The 18,864-nt window shown below is 40.3% G+C and overlaps 2 protein-coding genes across 2 annotated transcripts; one reads left to right on the top strand and one right to left on the bottom strand.

Moving 5' to 3' along the window:
- Nucleotides 1-2,098: 2,098 nt before the first annotated feature.
- Nucleotides 2,099-12,069, top strand: atg4b (autophagy related 4B, cysteine peptidase). Its single transcript, XM_085349009.1, has 13 exons — nucleotides 2,099-2,153; nucleotides 5,051-5,152; nucleotides 6,680-6,751; nucleotides 6,837-6,935; nucleotides 7,039-7,140; nucleotides 7,235-7,307; nucleotides 8,661-8,740; nucleotides 9,024-9,220; nucleotides 10,330-10,408; nucleotides 10,552-10,697; nucleotides 11,182-11,238; nucleotides 11,344-11,437; nucleotides 11,832-12,069. Exons 1-13 carry the CDS (start codon nucleotides 2,144-2,146, stop codon nucleotides 11,903-11,905), a joined length of 1,185 nt encoding a protein of 394 aa, XP_085205135.1. The 5' UTR covers nucleotides 2,099-2,143; the 3' UTR covers nucleotides 11,906-12,069.
- Nucleotides 12,070-12,544: 475 nt separating this feature from the next.
- dtymk (deoxythymidylate kinase (thymidylate kinase)) lies at nucleotides 12,545-18,825 on the bottom strand. Its single transcript, XM_085349011.1, has 6 exons — nucleotides 18,196-18,825; nucleotides 16,398-16,904; nucleotides 16,192-16,300; nucleotides 13,929-14,019; nucleotides 13,634-13,831; nucleotides 12,545-12,756 (listed from the first exon to the last, which is right to left on the bottom strand). Exons 2-6 carry the CDS (start codon nucleotides 16,708-16,710, stop codon nucleotides 12,631-12,633), a joined length of 837 nt encoding a protein of 278 aa, XP_085205137.1. The 5' UTR covers nucleotides 16,711-16,904; nucleotides 18,196-18,825; the 3' UTR covers nucleotides 12,545-12,630.
- Between the last annotated feature and the right edge of the window lie 39 nt (nucleotides 18,826-18,864).

The following is an 18,864-nucleotide window of genomic DNA, read 5'->3' as shown; positions in this document are numbered from 1 at the left end:
TGACTTTGCAGTCTGAAATGCTCAGAACAGCACATTCTCTGTTTCAGGCCTTTATTGTTCTTATCATGATTGGCAGCAGCTTTGACATTTTCTCTCCATTCCTACAGTCACTCTTCAACATTGTTCTGAAAGCATTTAAAGTGACAGTTCGTCCCAATGTCAGATTGACAGATTTTCCTCTGGCCCTCTTATGCTGTATGTCACTCTACATTATTCAGGCGTGAGTTGCTGTTTTTGGAGGTGACAGGTTTATATATGTCTGCTTTCTCTTGAAAATAATAAAAATTAAATGACAACGGCCCTTTGATGCTCAAAGCATTGAAAACTCAGCAGCAATGCCTCTTACGCTAAATCATCAGCCCTGTTTCACCATTTTCTTTTTACTAAATAAAATTTTACCATAGCTAATTCCAGCGATACAGTTAACAAATGTTAACTGTAAAAAAACAAACAAAAAACAGTAACCTTTTAGAAAGAAAGTCAGTCTCTCATCAAACTACTGACAACAAGGTTTGCAGATAGTTTTTATTTATTTTTTAAATGAGTAACCCTGTCATGATTTCTGCAAAACGATGCATGGTGTGCTGTTATCTGTAAAATGGCAAATGTGACCTTGACCTTGATGAAACAAATTTGGATGGAAACCCATTAGGTGATCATTGTGTTTAAGTGTGATTACATTCTGATCAATACTCCAGGAGGAGTAATCCTCACCGTGGCATAAGCTTGTTGGTTCTACAGTTGGATGAAACAGGTGGCATTGATCCAAACTCTAGAAGGATCAATAAGACCATAGACCAGAGGGAATCAATGCAGTTTTGGTTTTGGGGTGAAATGTACCTTTGTTATAAAAAGGGTAGACCATACATTTATTCTACCTGGTGAATCCATAGTAAACATTAAGATTACAAATGTTGAAGCTGAGATTAAGCTTTATCCCAAGTTATTTATGAATACTTTTTTATTAGGATATAAAATTAGAACATTTTAGTTTTTTAATGGGCTTCGATGCTTACACCAAGTCTCTATGTACAGCAGCTTAATTCATCTTCAGTGGTCACTGTGAGGGAGTTTGTTATATTGCTGTACTGAAACTGCAGTGAGTTGCAACATGTTTTTTTCTGAGCACTTTCATTTCGTGAGTAGAATTTATTCCATGAATAATTTCACTGTTTGTATGGCATGTTAAATACATAAATGTTTGTGAATGGTCTTTGACTTTAAATATGCAGACATAAATAAAATATTCTTAAAGCAATCTGTAAAGTCTGGAGCCATTAATGATGATTTTCAGCTGTTTTCCAAAGGATGAGCACTTGTAAACCCTGAATAAATGATTCCTCATTACAAAGTATTAATTAGTGGTCTATGTGCATGAAATGAAAACACCTGTATTTACAGGTGGTTTTTTTTTCAGTGTTTATGTTTCAGTCTTTTTTGTTTCATATCCCAGGACTGATCTCTAGTTGCACATCATTTACTGAATTGTTTTCAAATGTAAACTTACTGTTGTATGTGTAGGCTGCAAAGAAACTGCATAAACACTGAAGGCTATTGTTACCGCTGAACTACATTCAGTGGGTCAAAATAGCATGCATCTTTGCAAGCAGTTATTTGTGTTAAACTGTGAAATATCTCTTATAATAAATAAAGTCTGATTTTGGGGTCTTCATTCACAGGGAAACCTTTCAGAAAATAATTTGGCCTCATTTGACTTGATGTAAGCTGTTTACAGCCCATTTACCTACACTCTTCTACACTACTACAATTTTCATCATTTATAAGTCTATATTTTCTAACAGTTGGGTTTATTTTTTAATTAGGTTCCATATAAACCTCTAAAGACCGTGTCTCTTCAGATGTTTTGACATTCAGTTGGTTATATACAGCAGGGAAATAAGGGTCTCTCCTGAACGCACCTTTGGTGTTTATTTGTGTACGTGAACGCACCATGAAACCGCTTTCCACGGGATGGATACGTCACGCACTCCCGATTGGTCTTAAAGCCGCCTCGCCAGATTCGATTGGATATTGACAGAAACGTCCCGGCTGTTTCCGGATTCCGCAGCAGGTTTCTCTTCCCATTGGTCCAGCGTGTCCGAGTGCAGAGAACAACAAACAAGATCGGGTGAAGACCGTCGGGATGGATGCAGGTAAGCGAGATTTTACAGGAAAATATGATATTTTACTCCCTTAGCAATCTCGTTAGAAGTTATAATGACTACAGCATCACTCTTTAACACCTGGCGGTGGCACTTCTGCTCTGCCGCTTTGGGATCAGCGTCGCCAGCTGGCAGCCTGCCTCGGTGACGCTAGCTGCTAAAGTGATGACTAAAGCTAACTGCTAATTATCGTTAGCTTGCTGCTACTGTTGCTAAATCTGCGGGATTCCCGCTTTGACAACTTGTGGTGTCATCACAAAACATTTATTAAGGTGTCGTTTCTTGTGATGCCATATGTTGTTCTAAATAGTTTGTCCTCTATACATCTTTGGACTTTTTAGCTAACGTTTTGTTACGCCCAAGATGAGCATCCCTGCTGATGCGCTGTCACCATCACATCGGTTATCAAGCTGCTGTTAGCCTGACTCTTGTTAGTTATGTGGGCAACACGTATTTTTAAAGCTCGGTGGGAATATTAAGGCATGTTAAGATATTTTCTAGTGTCTGATAACAGGTTTAATGGGAGTTTTATGCTGTTTGTAATAAGAACTCGATCATTTATTGATGTTTGTTACTGTTTTACTGAAGTTTATCTTGTCTTTGAGCGCAGTGTTTCCAGCTGCAGTGAGAAGCCTGAATCTAGCCTGTTATTGTGGTTGGACATTGACCATCCTCATCAAGTCTTTAGGGACAAAAATTAAATTTTATGTTTTTTTGTTATTCAGTTATTGAAAGTCCCTTAACAGTTCCTTGTATCTGCTCGTTTAATGTTTTTAGCTTTTAATGATAGAAACTCCCTCAGCAGCATTGTTAGCACTTGCTCCAAAATCACGCGGGTTAGGCAGAGAAATTTGTGCTCACTTATTATTAAACATCATGACCAAGTTTTATCTCTTGTGTTCAGGAAGTAACAGGTCGTTACTACCTTGTAACCCACTGTAGAACAAGTAGAGATATTTAAAATCCTTCATTGTATCAGCTATTAAATCCCTTAACTTTTGCAGTGGTCATTTAGAATAACTTGGTTTTATGATTGCTAATTTTTATACACATTTCTTTGTCAATCTATTATGTATTTTTTGTCCATCTTCTTCACTATTGCTATTTTGCAAGTAGGTTGTGTAGGTAAGTTGCAAATGAATTGCTTTTTTTGGATCAGTAAAATTATCTGACTCTGAGTTTAAAGTACGAGCACGGAAGAATCATTTTCAGACTGATGGATGAGTGTTTTTCACTGACTCAAGTGGCATGGCCTTTCAAAATAAAGTCCTCTCAATATAAAAGTGATCTCTCCATACCTGTCTTTCAAATATTGATTGACTTGCTGTCTCCAACTTTGTTTCACATTTAAAATGAAGCACCAGAGGCTTACAGGATCCAGATGGTACTTGCTCTTTGCTCCTAGCTCCCAGCAAGGCTGCTACTTCCAGAGTTTAATTCAGCTTCATACATTTTCTTGGTGGTTACTAGCTGCTCATGACTCAAAAGGCAGTTTTCTGGTTGTTTTAGAGGGTGTGCTAGATTATGCTTAGATAGGCTGGTTCAGATTGGGGTTAACTAAACAGGAAAAAACTTAATTGAGAATAATTTTTTTAGGGAATTTCACTGTGCGTGTTATGTAAGCAGTGAGCAATCGTAAGAAGCAAATAGACAGTCGTTAACCACATTAACCTGACTCTAAACAAATACAGGTTATCCTGGTCTTGTGGCAGTGTTTTTCTTTCTTTCGACTGTTTCTTTTAGGAGTCCTCATGTTAGATAATCTACCTCCATCTCACACTGTCTTCCATCCACTTCTGTCACACCAATCATCTCCATGTCCTCTCTCACTACATCCATAAATCACATCTTTTGTCTTCTTCCTTTTTTCAGCCTTCTACATCTTTTGCCCACATATCTGTTGTCTCTCAACTGCACATGTCAAAAACCTTCACAGCCTTACTTTTACAGTTTGTCTCCCAACTGTGACATGTACGCTGCCCTTTTGATGTATGTGTTCCTAATCTCATCCATCCTGGTCACGCCCAATGAAAATCTAGCGTCTTCACATCTTCAGCTCTGCCACCTCCAGATCACCGGCCTGTTTTTTCATCAGTGCCACAGTCTCAAAACCATGCATCTCAGCAGGTCTCACTACCATCTTCTTAACCTTCCCTTTTGTTCTTTCTGCTACCCATTTGACATAAACCACTTCAGACACTTCTCCACCCACTCCGTCCTGCATGCACTCCCTTCACTTCTCTTGTGCACTGTCCATTGCTTTGGATTGCTGATCCTGTGCATGGCAGGCAGTCTGCAGAAGATTATATGTTGACTTAGAGAAGTTACTACAAACAAGAGATTTTTCCTGTAAAAATGGAGATTTTCCTTTCCGCTGTCACCAAGTGCTAAATCATAGTGGGTCGCCTGATTGCTGAGATTTTCTGTGTTATTGTGTGGTCTTTACCTTACAGTTTCACGTGCCTTGAGGCAAGTGTTGTTGGGATTTAGGTGCTATATAAATTGAATTGAATGGTTTGGATATTAAGTGCTTAAAGGCAGGACACTGCAACAAATGGGAACACTTGATTTAATCAGTTTCTTAAAAGCCCCCAAATTTTTGTTCCTGGATGTGGTTTAGAGTTCACTCCAGCAACTAATGGATACTCCATCTGAACTCCCTGAGAGATAGGTTCATGTTTATCAGCTGCAATAATTGGCCTGTGATAATGCTGGTGATCACCTGACATTTATTGACAAGTCTGAATATGGTCCTCACTCACATGCACTGCACAGCAAGAGATAAACCACCTCAGCTGTCAGCGTGTAAGCTGCCCGAGTTGAGTTGTGAAAACAGCTTTATCTTCCCTCAGACTCCTCCTCCTTTTTTTTTTTTTTTTTTTTTGCAGCTACCTTGACATACGACACACTTCGATTTGTTGAGTTTGAAGATTTTCCCGAGACCTCGGAGCCTGTGTGGATCTTGGGCAAAGAATACAATGCACTCACAGGTGGGACTTGAATCTTCTCGCATGAAAATTTCAATACCTACGAATAGAGCTGGGCGATAGAACGATAACGATATGTATCGCGATATAACTTTTACTCGATAGAGAAATTAAACTATCGCGATAGACTTCACCGCTCTTGTCCTCTTAAAAAAAAAAAAAAAAAAAAAAAGGTCAGCCAATACAAATTAAGTAGCGCAGAGCCGAACCAATCACAGCCGCAGCGTCACGTCGCGTGACTTGTTATGTACAGCACAAGTGCCAAGCCGCACGTGTGTTTGTTTGGGAAGCAGCCAGCGGGTAATGGAGCCAGCGCGTAATGGAGGAAATGAGTGTGCCGACTAGAAAAATCAACCGAGCGTGACCGAAGAGAAAACAGATGATGGTTCCAACGCCGGAGAGATTGTCGAACGGAAGAGCCATAGAAGCTCCGTAGTGTGAAGGTATTTCGGCTATTTCAAGTCTGACAAAAAACAGAGTAGCGTGCACTGTAAATTGTGCCGAAAGCAAGTCTGGAAATACAATAAACTGGTGCATGCGTCACACTGTGCGCCATGTTATTGTTTCGGTGAAATGAATTTCTACAATACTGTTACTGTTAATTCTACTCTCTGCAGTGTTTAAATGCTTACATATACACACAGTTAGTCCCTCCACACATACGACTCGGTTCTGCTTCTATGCCCCAGCTTTGTTTACTTTTTCCCACCGAGGCTTCTAGACTTCTGATTGGCCAACATTTCTGCACGGTTAGGAATCTAGCGCCACCTGCTGCTTTGGCATGTTCATAGCAGTGTTTTCCTTCATTTCTGCCTTTATGTGTGGACGGGATTATTTTTTAAAACGAAAACGGAAAATCTCCGTTTTCAAAAATACCCGTGTACGTGTGGACGTAGCCTCAGTCTCTGACTGGAAGCGCTAATTCGTCATTCGGCTTTTGTCAGACTAAAGTAACTGTTAAAACTGTTTGAAAAGCTCAGCTATACAACAAGGAGAGATTGAGAATTTCCTTTTAGTTCTCAGTTTATTTGATATTGACAAAAGTTAGTCAGTTTTGTCTGTTCTTCTGTAAAACAAACTAAGATTTATTTTTAGAATTAATATTTTGTTTCTAAGTGGAATTGACAATTTAGTCTGTTTCGTTTGTTCCATTTTGAAACTTAAACGCTTTAGCGACTGCCTTTTGTGTAGTTTGTAATATTTGCCTTTATTTATCTGAAAAAGTCTCATGTTCCTTAAGTACATCTACCCTGTTGAACTTATTATGGGAAATAAATATTTAAATAAAAACAAGCTGCTGATTATTTCACATTTTACTTGTGAGCAACGGCACATTTAAATCTTACAAATATAGTTATTTGGCTTATATCGTGATATATATCGTTATCGCCTGAAATGAAAAAAACATATCGTGATATGAAAAAATCTCGTATCGCCCAGCTCTACCTACGAAACACATCACAAAGTCAGCCACTCTGTTTTGTCATTATGATGTGGATATGTTGTAATATGCCGATGTCTGTATTGTAGAGAAAGATGAGATTTTATCAGATGTCACTTCACGCCTGTGGTTCACATACAGAAAAAACTTCCCACCGATTGGTCAGTTCTGGTCTTTTGTCACACATTTCTAATGTGACCTCTGGCTATCAAAAGGCGTTATGGGTGACCCATGAATCTGTTACAGGGGGGACCGGACCAACATCAGACACGGGGTGGGGATGTATGTTACGGTGTGGCCAGATGATTCTGGGCGAGGCCTTGGTGTGCAGACATTTAGGAAGAGGTAAGGCGGACTTTATCTCTGCGTGGCACCAACAGCCCGTCTCCAGTGAATTGAAACGAGGCTTGTTTTTGACAGATTTCATAACTGACCTTTTTGTTTTCAGATTGGAGATGGGCCAAAGGCCAGAAACAAAGAGAGGAGTACATCAGTCTTCTCAACGCCTTCATCGACAAAAAAGACAGCTATTATTCCATCCATCAAATTGGTAAGTAGTGAGCTTCAAACCATTCCAGTTACACCAAGGCTTGAGTGAAAGACTTCACAGGAAATTCTTCTTCTGTTCTTATTAAATGCTGCAGCTCAAATGGGAGTTGGAGAGGGAAAGCCTATTGGCCAGTGGTATGGACCAAACACAGTTGCCCAGGTTCTAAAGTAAGTACAGGAAAGTACCACAAGGGTCCATTGTGGACTTCACGCAAACACACAAAGCCAAAATGAGCAAGAAATCCCCGCATTTTGAAAGCTGGAACAAAGGAATTACTGGCTCTGTGCTCTGTAAATTAAAGATTAAAGCTGTGCTGTGCAGCATTTTTGTGAGCAAACAACAGTTTTTGTGTTCAGCATTTCTCTTAAGCACACATTATTTGTGTCTTTAAGGCCTTAAACATTTTTAGTGCATTTCTGCTGCTCTCAAGTTTATGGGGTAATTCTTGACTTGCTACTTGTTGGTCTTTAATCCATTAGCATTTTCTGGACTATAGTTTTTCTGCTCATCGGTCAGCCATTTATTTTCATTTTTCAGACATTTATCACTACTGCAGGAAAATCGAAAAGAATCCTGGTAAGAACAGGAAAAAAAAAAGCTGAGTAAAAACCCCCAATGAAATATCCCACTCTGATATCACTTAGTGTGCAGCATACCAGTGTGGTATTTTTATTATTTGCAATTCAAATTCCTTTAAGTTGACTTTTATATGTAACACCAGCTAAAGTAGTTCCTTACAATTAGTTCTAGAAAAAAAATACATTTTTCAGTAAACATCTAAATTTAAATGTAAATTTTTTTTTTTTACCCCCCCCCCCCCCCCCATAGTTTAGTTTTCTTACGGTGAATGGCAAGCTGCACATAAATACTAGCAGTCTCCCAATGGATGCTGATTGGTTGGTTAATCATTTCTAACATGAAGTACCCCTTTGGTGTACATTTTCCAAACAAATAAACATACTGCCGGTCACCAGGTCTACCCGTTGATGTCTGAACTTGACCTTGAGTTCAAGGTCACCAGTATTTGTACTGGTTTGAGATTTTTCATAGATGCACCTGCCTTTCAAAGTCCTACATCGACTTGTTTTGGAGATATCTCATTCACAACTTTGGTGTCCACGCCACTTGCCCAGCGGGGTGACGTCTATACCCCATAACCCTTTTATGTCTGAGGGGTAACTCATATGGATGTAAAAGAAAGCGCTGATTCGGATTGTCAAAAGTGTTGCTGTCAGGAGTTTGCTGCTAAAGTGAATTACGGTGCTGTGACATCACATATAGTCTCAGAATCGTATTTCACGCTAATCAAAACCCAAAACACAAAAACGTTAGAAACACGGAACCACCATGTTTTGAAACTTGATGAAAAATTTCCTGTTTGCCCCATGAAATTTACACCTCCATCAGACTGGCTCACAAACCTCCCAGTGGACCAGGAAGTCCAGAGGGTGGGCAGTTCTCTAGTGTTTTGGAGCGCTGGGGTAAAATTAAAACGTGTGACTGTGCTGTTTTGCTTTCAGGAAGCTGGCGGTGTTTGATACGTGGAGCAAAGTAGTTGTACACGTGGCGATGGACAACACTGTGGTCATCGAGGAGATCAGTGAGTGCAGCTGTGTTGCAACTGTGGACTGTTTACACAGTTCCTGTTTGACCAAATCTAACAGTTTCTGTGTGTAAACATCTACAGATTGATATGAGTCTCTGCAAAGAAACCAAGTTCATCCAAAGACAGAGTTATGCTGCTACTTAATTTACCAGTAGCAGCATAACTCTACACAGACCTAATTTGTATCTGGTGTAGTTTTCCTTCACTGTAATGTACTGGCAGCATGGTCGACAGTAATCTGAGTAATTTTCTGGTTTTTGTGATCATTTTTCTGTAGAGCGCCTTTGCATGCCCTGGCTGGATGCTGCAGGAGCCTATGGAGAATCGGAGGGAGTTGGGGAGCTTAATGGATGCCTGGAGGGAGCGTGTGCCATGGCTGAGGAGGAGACGGCGCTCTGGAGACCTCTGGTACTGCTCATCCCCCTCAGGCTGGGCCTGAGCGATATAAATGATGCCTACATTGATACCCTCAAGGTGAGAAACTAGCATGTACAGCATAATGACACAACTAATTCTGTGAGTAGTTATGGCCACTGTATCATGAAAAATGAGCACTGTCAGTGCAGATGTGATTTGCAAAATGGGAAAAATGACAGATAACCACAAAGAAATGACATAATGACGAACTGTAGAATGTGAGGCATTTAGAAATCAGAAATCCAATACTGTTAAGGAGAATCACACATGAAGGAAGTAGCAGCGTAGAGACCTTAGAAATCAATGACACTGAGCCCAGACTACAGCTGATATAACTGTTGGTGAATTAAAGTGGGCTCAGGCAAAACTATTCTAAACTACAAGGCAAGGGAAATGACAACCAATGAGAGCAAATGATACAGTTGACTGACACGCAACAGCTTGGTACACACATTTACAGACGGTTACCTAGGCAACTGGAGCCTGGAGCAAGTGTGACCAACCACCAGTCAGAAAGTCATGCAGGATGTTTGTCTTTGGATGCTCTTTTATGTTAGTGACCAGGAAAATAACTATTTAAAAGTTACGACAGTCTGAGCATGTAGTGTCCTCGGCTTTTCAGTCAGATAATGGATGTAGTCTCTGTGTGCCTGACTTTTATCCGTACTAAAACTCTAAAAGGGTTGTGGGTAGTGCAGATGCCTGTTTGGGAACAAGATAAATAATTCATCAGCAGTGCCAAGATACAAAAGTATTCAAAAGCAGCTTCTGCTAATTTAAATCTCTATCCACTTCCAGAATTACAAGCCACTTCCACAGATTCAATAATCTCAGTGCTGTAGAATTTATGTACGGCCTCCCACTGCCCGCTTCTCAATCCCAGCGTCTAACACATGGAGTAAAAAGCACATCTCTGTTCAGCTGAAACGGAAATAAAAAGCTTCATTATTAATTTAATGACCCCTCATGACTGACAGCATTATGGGATCAACAATGCAAGAACGGTACCTGAATAAAACTCCCGTTAAGTTATCATAGATTTTAATTTAGGGAAAGGGATTTTAAGGAGACATTCAGTGCCAGCATGGTGTATATATATATATATATATATAAGCCAAATTCAGCCACAGCTGGGGTGAGATAAACCCTCTTGTCTCTTTTCACAGCAATGCTTCATGCTGCCTCAGTCCCTTGGTGTTATTGGGGGAAAACCCAACAGTGCCCATTACTTCATTGGTTATGTCGGTATGTCTAGTCTCTGTGTTTGTGAAATAAACTGTGCATTCTAAACAGCTCATGTTCATCATGTGATTCTTTTTTTTCCTTCTCTTCTTAAACACCTTCATTAAGTTACCCGCTTGGGTCTGAACACGTGTTTTTGTCCCCAGGAGAAGAACTCATCTATTTAGACCCACACACCACACAGCCTGCAGTGGAGCCGTCTGAAGACAGTCAGGTCCCCGATGAGACGTACCACTGCCAGCACCCACCCTGTCGCATGCACATCTGTGAACTGGACCCATCCATCGCAGCGGTAGGACTGCCAGGGAGAGTTTGACAGTGCAGAGCTCTTAGAACAGTCTTCGTCTCTTAGACCAGCGGTCCCCAACCTTTTTTTGCGCCACGGAGCAGTTTATGTCTGACAGTATTTTCCTCCGTACAGTAAAGAGGATAATAAAGGGGAAAACAGATTACCCACTTACTAAAGAAAAAGATCCATAGCTGAACCTTCCATTAGGTTAACAAATGTTAACAGATCTCATCCCAAGTTTGTCCAGCATTTGTTGGAAAGTATGAAAGAGCCTGATAAGGTAGTGGAGGCATGTAAAGAGCTAGTGGAATAACGATGGGCTTGGAAAAAATGTCATACTGTGTCCAGATGCTGCCAAAGACCTTTCAGAAGTGCCTCCGGCTGATACAACAATCAACAGAACAACATATCGGATGACACACAGGCTGTTGTGTGCAGATATGAATATTAATAGTTAGACATAAATGTGTTTTCTGTGCTCTTCCAGGGTTTCTTCTGCAGAACAGAGGATGAGTTTGATGACTGGTGTATGCGCATAAGAAGGGTGTGTCTCTCTCTGTCTGTAACATTAATTTTTGTTTATTACAACTTAATAAAGGCATCGCTGTGTTTTTGGAATATCGCAAAAATAATTGTCCTTGTCTTGTAGCTGTCCTGCAACAGAGGGACCCTGCCTATGTTCGAACTCGTAGACAGCCAGCCCTCTCATATGGTCAGCGTGGACACCCTTAACCTTACTCCTGGTAAATATACTGCAAATTATTTTCTTAAATATGCTAAAAACGAATTCAACTCTGTGAGGGGAGTGTTGTAGCTACTCTTTAGCTCTTTCTTTTGGGAGAAAAAAAAGCAAGAGGACGTTTTGGTAAGAAAAGTTAGTTTTTGATGGGCGTTAACAAAAAACCCCCCAAACAAAAAATGTTTGTTTTTTTGTTTTTTTACCCCCCTTTAAGAGGGGGGCCAGTGGCAATAATGCTACACTGATTGGTCGTAAAGCTCACCAAACAAGAAAATGCATGACAGCAAGGAAGATGTGTGAATCCCCCCTAAAGATAAATAAAACACTGTTTCTGGAGTCTTAACTCACAGAGTTAATAAACATTAATTTAAAATTTTCTTTAAAATTTTCCTTTGCAGATTTCTCAGACTCAGACAGGTTGGAGCGATTCTTCGATTCAGAGGACGAGGAATTTGAAATCCTTTCCCTGTGACGAACATAACGAACAATGATTTGCTGTTCTCGATGGCGGACGGAAGATTCACCGTGTCTTCTCTGAATCAGAAGGGAAGCCTGAGTGAAGGAACGTGAACTGGAAAACTCTTGAGCCAGTCCAGCTCCAGTGGTGTAGTCAGTGTGTGGCACACAGCCTCCGAATGCTCCATCATTGAGACTGCCTGAGGGAGGGGAGGGAAGGGGTGTGGAGGGGAGCTGTAGCAGGAGCTCAGGATAAATTCTGTATGCACATCTTCACATACACGTGTTTCCATTTAAGTCTTAACACTTTTAAATGTTTCTTCTGAAGTGATATGGTGCCTTTCCCTGACTCCATTAGTAAAATTGCCATAACAGTTTTATGTTGTGTAGAAACACGGTGCGGTCATGATGCCCACGGCTTACGCGGTTTGTCACTAATAACTGACGTCTGTAACAGCCTGTAACGAAACCAAATTTAGTCAAATCTGAAGACAAGTTGTCTTAGTTGTATCCTCGCCAAGTCTGAAACATATACACTCATCCATTGGAAGATTATTTATTTAATCAAAGCAGTATATAGGCAGGTGACAGAACAATAGTTATGTAAAAGAATGAAAAAAGCAAAAATAAAAAGAGCTGAATTTCAATTTGTATAGCTCTCTTGACTTGTACAAGTGTGGGACGTAATATTTTACTCAAGTAAACGTGTGGGATGAAGTTTGTGGGGTGCAGGAGAGGACTTTAGTTTTTAAGAGTTTCACTCCAGAGCTCTCCGAGCGGCAGGTTCTGTGCTTTGTTGATGGCATTGAGGCTGTGGGCTGTGATGTCTTTGTGAACATTTTCAATATTCTGTGCTGCATCGATCACCTGAGGAAGAAAATTTCGATAATTAGAACAAATCGGCGACTTTAGTCTTTTTCCAGATAGTTTAACGTTAATAAGATGCAACGAAGAGACTGTGGAGGTGCTTTCACACAGGAGGCAGCATTGGAGTGCTTGCAGACACCGCTGCCACAGTTCAGCAAATATAAACTTGGACTGCACTAAAGTAGAAAGAAGACATCCAGCAGACAGAGTGGAAAAGTTCATATCAGAACCACAGGAGGAAAAGACTTCCTTGGAAACGGGTTTCCATCCAAATAGATGCGGCTGTGGAGTTTAACGGTGGTGAAGCTTTGCCTGTTTAGCTCTTTGCTCTGCAGCTCGCTGATTCTAGTAGTGAGCACAGCTCGGTGCATGATACGTCCTGTGTGAAAGCCCCATAAGAGAACCTCGGACTGCTTTCATAACTTTGTAAAAATGAAAACTATCCAAGAATTCACATTCTGAATTCTTATTTCTAGAACAATAAATAACACTAGGCCCAAGATAAAGTAAGATAAAGCATACTCTCATTGTTCACAGTATTTATTCACTTCAGTCATTGCAGTGCAAGTCAAGCTTTATACTCTCACCAACACCTGTCAGTGTGGAGTGGACCTGATGAAGACAGGTGGAGTAAAATAACCCTGGAGGTGGTAACATGATACATTACTGTATGTGATGGCACAGACTGATCAGGAAAAGGAAGCCAGTGCAACTATAAAGACATGAAGAAAAGCTGTTGGTGTCGCAGGCACGAAATAGAGTTTAGGCGGTGCTTTGCAGCTGACAGGTGGCACCTGATCACACAGATATCGGCCCGATGCATCCCCGTTTTAAACATCCTGTCGGAATAAATCTTCCATTCAGGCTTCCCTCATACCTGCCAGTTTACTGTCTGATCCTTCATCAGCTGTTCAAACCGCTGTTGCACTGTTCTTTGGAAGACGCTCGTCTCGTATCTCTCTTGCCCAAACTGTCCTCTGAGAGCAGCCTCGGCCGGGTTCAGCTGCAGAAACATTACGAGGTCTGGCTTTGGCAGTCCCACATCAGGCTGCATGCACCAGTCCAGGCGGAAGCCCTGAAGAAGACAAAAAACCTCCATCTGTCACGCTCGACTGCATGTTGCAATACCGAACTGATGGATGGAGTTTGAAAAGCAGAATAAATGCACTTACCGGCTTAGCGCTGGTGAAAGCAACTCCAGAGAAAGCATACCTGTCTACAACCAGAGTGATGCCTTGCTCCAGCTTCTTCTTCATTAAAGGCCTGTGGATTAGAATCTGTTAGGCTGTGTAAAGACTTAAAGGAAATGAAACAAAAATGTCAGCACATTTGATACAACCAGCAGTGTTTGCTGTCGTGTTTGCCAATCAGTCCATTTGCACTTAAAAAACTGGAGAAGGAACCAATGCAAATAATTTAAAAAAAAGCGTGAAACTGAACTCACCACTATGCACTTTTAAGGACCTGTGATTTATAACATTCATAGCATGAAGTAAAAAAAATGAACATGGCTTATCTAATTGTACTAAACTTGCTGTAAAAAAATAAATCAGCTGATTCTGAGGTGGGAAGCACTAACTGATTTTTTTCATAGAATGATTTTACTTTTTAGGAAACCTTAAAAATGTGATATTGATTTAGGAAATATTTAGTTGTGCATCAATAAACAGAGTCCGTTCAGCCATAAGGCTCAAAGCCTGTGTTACAGGGTCTCAAACCATTTTAATTCACGTGCCACAGGCAGCCCAGTTTGATCTCAAGAGGATCAAACTGCTACAATTATCTGCAAATCATGACTTTTCTTTTAGTAAGTGTACATTATTTAAAAAAAACAAATTCACACGTAATAAGCTATTGATTCATAAAATTCACAATGAACTTTCTGGGGTGTCCTATAAAAACTAACATCTGAGTTTTTCTACACAAAAAAAAAAATGCTACTGAAATAAATTAAACAAAGCCATCAATACAAATCACTGGGTTTCTGCTTTGTTAGCGTTTTGCTCAGAATTTGTCCCTTCATTTTTTTTAAAAGAAAGACAAGATCAGAAATCTTTGCTCCGTCTTCATCCACCCGTTTGTCTGCTTTAGGTTTTACACCTGACATTAAAACACTCGTCCAGCTGCTGATCACACTGTTGGGTTTTATTAGCCTGGTGTCTCCAGTTGAGCCAGACCATTAGTGTTTAGGCAAAGACATTTTGTTTTACACATATGCAGGTGTTACATTCTGTAAAATGCATTATATATGATTAAAATAATTTAACTGCAATAAGTATACACCTTTCATATAAATATATTCTATAACTTAACTATTTTCTTTAGCCCACATAATTATATATTTCAGTTACATAAAACATGTGAATTTTGATTTTATGTAGTGTATAGCCTATATAATAAAAATTAATGTAGCCCAATAACTATAAAAACCAGAAAGCTACAGAACATGGGGCGGTTCATTTACAATCACAAGTCTAACTTACGTTTCATAGTCATTTTTATATCAGAAATAATCTGTTTTGTGCTTGAATGTAAACAAAATGCCAGAAATCTGCACTGTCATCAACACATTTATCACCAAACATTTAAACCTAATATTTCATGTTTTATTAGGTTAACCCTCTGGGGTCCAGGGTATAACTGCCATTTTTTAATAACAGCTTGATCTTTTTTTGCCTTGCTTAGTTTGGTATCATTATTTTCAGCACAACCTCACATGTCTGAATTTACAGTTATTTTTTCATTGCTATACTGTAATAATACATGTGATCTGAAATCACAAAAAAATATGAAATCAGAGTCAGCAAAAGTTTATTTTTTACTGTAAAAACCACAAACATGTTTAGTTAATTATTTTCATAACTTGAAATGCAAATTAAATTGTACATTTTAAAAACCTATGCACAAATTTTGTAAACAAAGACATTTACAGAACAATCAGATGCCACACAAATTGATTGTGCCAGTGAAGTAGTCTGTCTGCCACAAAACACCACAGGCCTGCAGGCCTGACAATATGCAGTATATTCAGTTTTAGAATTTATATTCAGTGTTAATTGTAGCTAGGCTCAAGGTGTTAATGCTAGCTTCTTTTAATAAACAACACTGTCATATGCAAATTTGTGGTGGCAAGAGGTGGCACCCCTGTAGATCCGCCCCTGTTTAAGACTGCATGAAGTAAACCTAAAGCACTGAAAAGTCCAAACATGGACTGCTTCCCATTTTCTCTGTATCATTCCTCCTGTAGTGCCTGTCATCAGAGTAACTTGGGAACGTGTCACTTCCTACATGTTAGCTCGAGGATCAGTCCACTGACACTGATTTGCAGCCAATAGGAAGCCGACCTCATTAAAGGTACTGAACACACCTGAGATTTTTTTTTTTTACACAGATTTTCATTGGCACATATGTTCACACTAACGTAGAGAGTCTTACACCATCTCCCAGCGGTTTGCAGAGAACAACAAGTGCACCGTGTGGTCCTCCAAATCACTCTTGTTCTCCAGGTAAGCCCCAATCAGCTGTCCGATCGTCGTGGTCCTGTCTGCATGAAGAAAACCGCCCCGGGACAACACGTCAGACACGTTAAAGCCAGAGGAGAACTTTAAGCTCCTTCGGTGAAAAACGGAAAGCATTCTCACCGGGGAATCTCATCATCTCAGCCGGCCTGCCGCTCTGCTGCAGAGCTTGAACCAGCTTGCTGCACTGCGTGGTCTTCCCGGCCCTGTCCACCCCCTCCAGCACGATGAGCGCTCCTCTCTTACCCGCCATCTCCGACCACTGTCCGTCAGTGCTGCGGTGAACGTTGCAGAAACCACGAACAAACTGAAGCCAAGCCCTAGAAACAGACCTGTGCCCTATCACCATTTGCCGCCTTTTCCTAAAACAAAACGTCAACAAGGAAACACAATGACGCACTTCCTGTTTCACTTCGTCACGTTTCAGCCAGCCCATTAGCTCTCCGACTGCTGCCCTCTACTGTTTACCCATCATCCCCCTTCACAGATCATTTAGATTTTGCCTACAACACCGTGTAAATACTCCGTCAGTCTGTTTGAATTAGAATATCCAAGAAAAGCAAAAATGCAGGAAAGAAAACTCCTACAACTGCTCCAATATCTATGGAAAACTGCTCTCTACTTCCTTGGCTGTACTTAGTAGTGATGGGACGTTCTGTATCGAGGCTTCGGAGCGTGTGTCGAATAATGGAGGGGGCGTTTCCGCGAAGCGCGTATCGAGGCTTGCTTCATTTATGGGAGGAGCTGAAAATGATGACGTCCGAAGCCTCGCTGCCCGGCTGTACCACGTGACTGGTTCATGAAGTGGTTCGAACTTTGCCGCGAGATATGACAGCGATATAAACCCCTCAGACTTCATTCAAAAATGTGGGTGTTTGATGGAGAGTTGCGGTTAGTGAGAGTTTGGAGACCGTTTGGAGGTTTATGAGAGTGAGGAGAGAAAGTCAGGAGAGAATGGAGCCAGCTAAGAAGAGGAGGATGTCCTCCCCTGTGTGGGAACATTTTGATCTTATTCCTCCCAACAAGGTATGTAAATTTCTACAGAAGATGTATTTTCATGATACTGATGGTGCAATACAATTTATGTTGAGCTGTCTTGACTTTTGTACAAGGTGAAGTGTTTTCTATGTGCCAGGGAGCTGGGATATAACAACAACAACACCTTATCCATGCTTAGGCACTACAGAGCTTTGCATGAGAATAAGGGGGACACCGATTGTGGAGCAAGACCAGGTGAGCCATCAAATGCAATGATAATATAGCATGCAGTAATGTTACTAAATGATATAACAATATTATACAACTGTTATAAGTTACGTATGTGATATTTATATTTGTGCTTTATCTTTATTGTCTTTCCTCAGGAGAACAATCTCAAATAGATGAAGACCTGGTCAGCATGGTGATTGAGGACTCCCAGCCATTTAGCATTGTGGAGGACAAAGGATTCAAAAGATTTGTTAAATCATTAAATCCTAGCTATGTTCTCCCCACTAAAAAGGTCATAAAAGCAGTGAAAATTTAGTTTTTACAGAATAAAATGTGAACAGGCAGTGTGTAGCTGTCCATACCTCAACGTTACAAAAGCACAACCACTGTCCACACCCCAACCACACCTCACCTCACAGTAAATGATCATTTCCATTTCAAGCATTTCCAAATAATCATTTCCCATACTGCCACTATAAATATACACAGTATACTGCCATCACTACAATATACATGTTTTACACACTCCTTTTGTTGTTGACATTTACAGGCTGTGTGCAAAATGCCACACTCTTCAAATTCATGCCAGCTATTATTTTTACGTCCAGTAGGTGTCCTGCTAGAGCAAATGAAGCTTCATGAAGCTTCGCGTTGGGGTGAACCAATTGGATGAAAAGCTTCAGTGCTTCATGGGGCTTCATCTGCCCATCACTAGTACTTAGAACTTCATACACTTAATCACAAGCAACAGTTATGCTGAATAAAACACGTTTTATTAGCACAGGGCAATTTACTGGCTGATTCACCTGTGAGTGTGCAGTGTCCCGAAGTTCGCTCTCAGATTGAAATCTCAACAAATCACAACAGCAATCTCCTTGAGATGCTTCATATTAGAGATTGATTTATATAAGGTAATAATACGGCGAAATAAGATGACAACCCCTCCTATAAGAGTTGGCGTTAACTCTCCAGGTATCTGATAGTCTGGATGTCGTTTTAAAAGATATTCCCAGATTTGGTGTTTTGATAATGGTGCTGGATAGCAAATAGACACAAAATGTCCCATAACTGTTTAGTTGTTTTTTAGAGCTGGAGGTCATAAAGACTATATATTTTTATTGTTTGCTATCCCTTTTTTGTCCCTTTGTGTCCGGTGGCACCCTGGAAGGGAACACTCCCATCAGGATGAAGGTGATCACTTAAAACTAATTCCAGCTAAATACCCACAGGTCCTGTAAAAGGTGATATTCAACACCTTTCTTTTTCTGATAGTATGGAGGGAAATAATCTGTTTCACTCCCTTTGACACGATGAATGAAATTAATCATTAATTCCTAGTTAAATAATTATATATATATATTTATTAAATTATAGCCTATTG

The sequence above is a fragment of the Diplotaxodon limnothrissa genome, linkage group LG23, assembly GCF_057381915.1.
Source record: "Diplotaxodon limnothrissa isolate DT_005_m linkage group LG23, D_limnothrissa_male_GT1.1, whole genome shotgun sequence".
Taxonomy (NCBI): Eukaryota; Metazoa; Chordata; class Actinopteri; order Cichliformes; family Cichlidae; genus Diplotaxodon; species Diplotaxodon limnothrissa.
The sequence above is the reverse complement of the archived record's forward strand: the minus strand, read 5'-3'. Positions and strand labels throughout refer to the sequence as shown.

What these genes read in the sequence shown, in the direction of transcription:
- atg4b (XM_085349009.1), top strand. An exon ending in AAAAAACTTCCCACCGATTG is followed by an intron (nt 6,752 to 6,836) that starts GTCAGTTCTGGT and finishes AATCTGTTACAG; the next exon opens with GGGGGACCGGACCAACATCA. An exon ending in CACCCTTAACCTTACTCCTG is followed by an intron (nt 11,438 to 11,831) that starts GTAAATATACTG and finishes TTTCCTTTGCAG; the next exon opens with ATTTCTCAGACTCAGACAGG.
- dtymk (XM_085349011.1), bottom strand. Translation starts at nt 16,710, where the DNA reads ATGGGCTGGCTGAAACGTGACGAAGTGAAACAGGAAGTGCGTCATTGT. An exon ending in CTTTCACCAGCGCTAAGCCG is followed by an intron (nt 13,832 to 13,928) that starts GTAAGTGCATTT and finishes TGTCTTCTTCAG; the next exon opens with GGCTTCCGCCTGGACTGGTG. An exon ending in ATCAGACAGTAAACTGGCAG is followed by an intron (nt 12,757 to 13,633) that starts GTATGAGGGAAG and finishes TTTCTTCCTCAG; the next exon opens with GTGATCGATGCAGCACAGAA.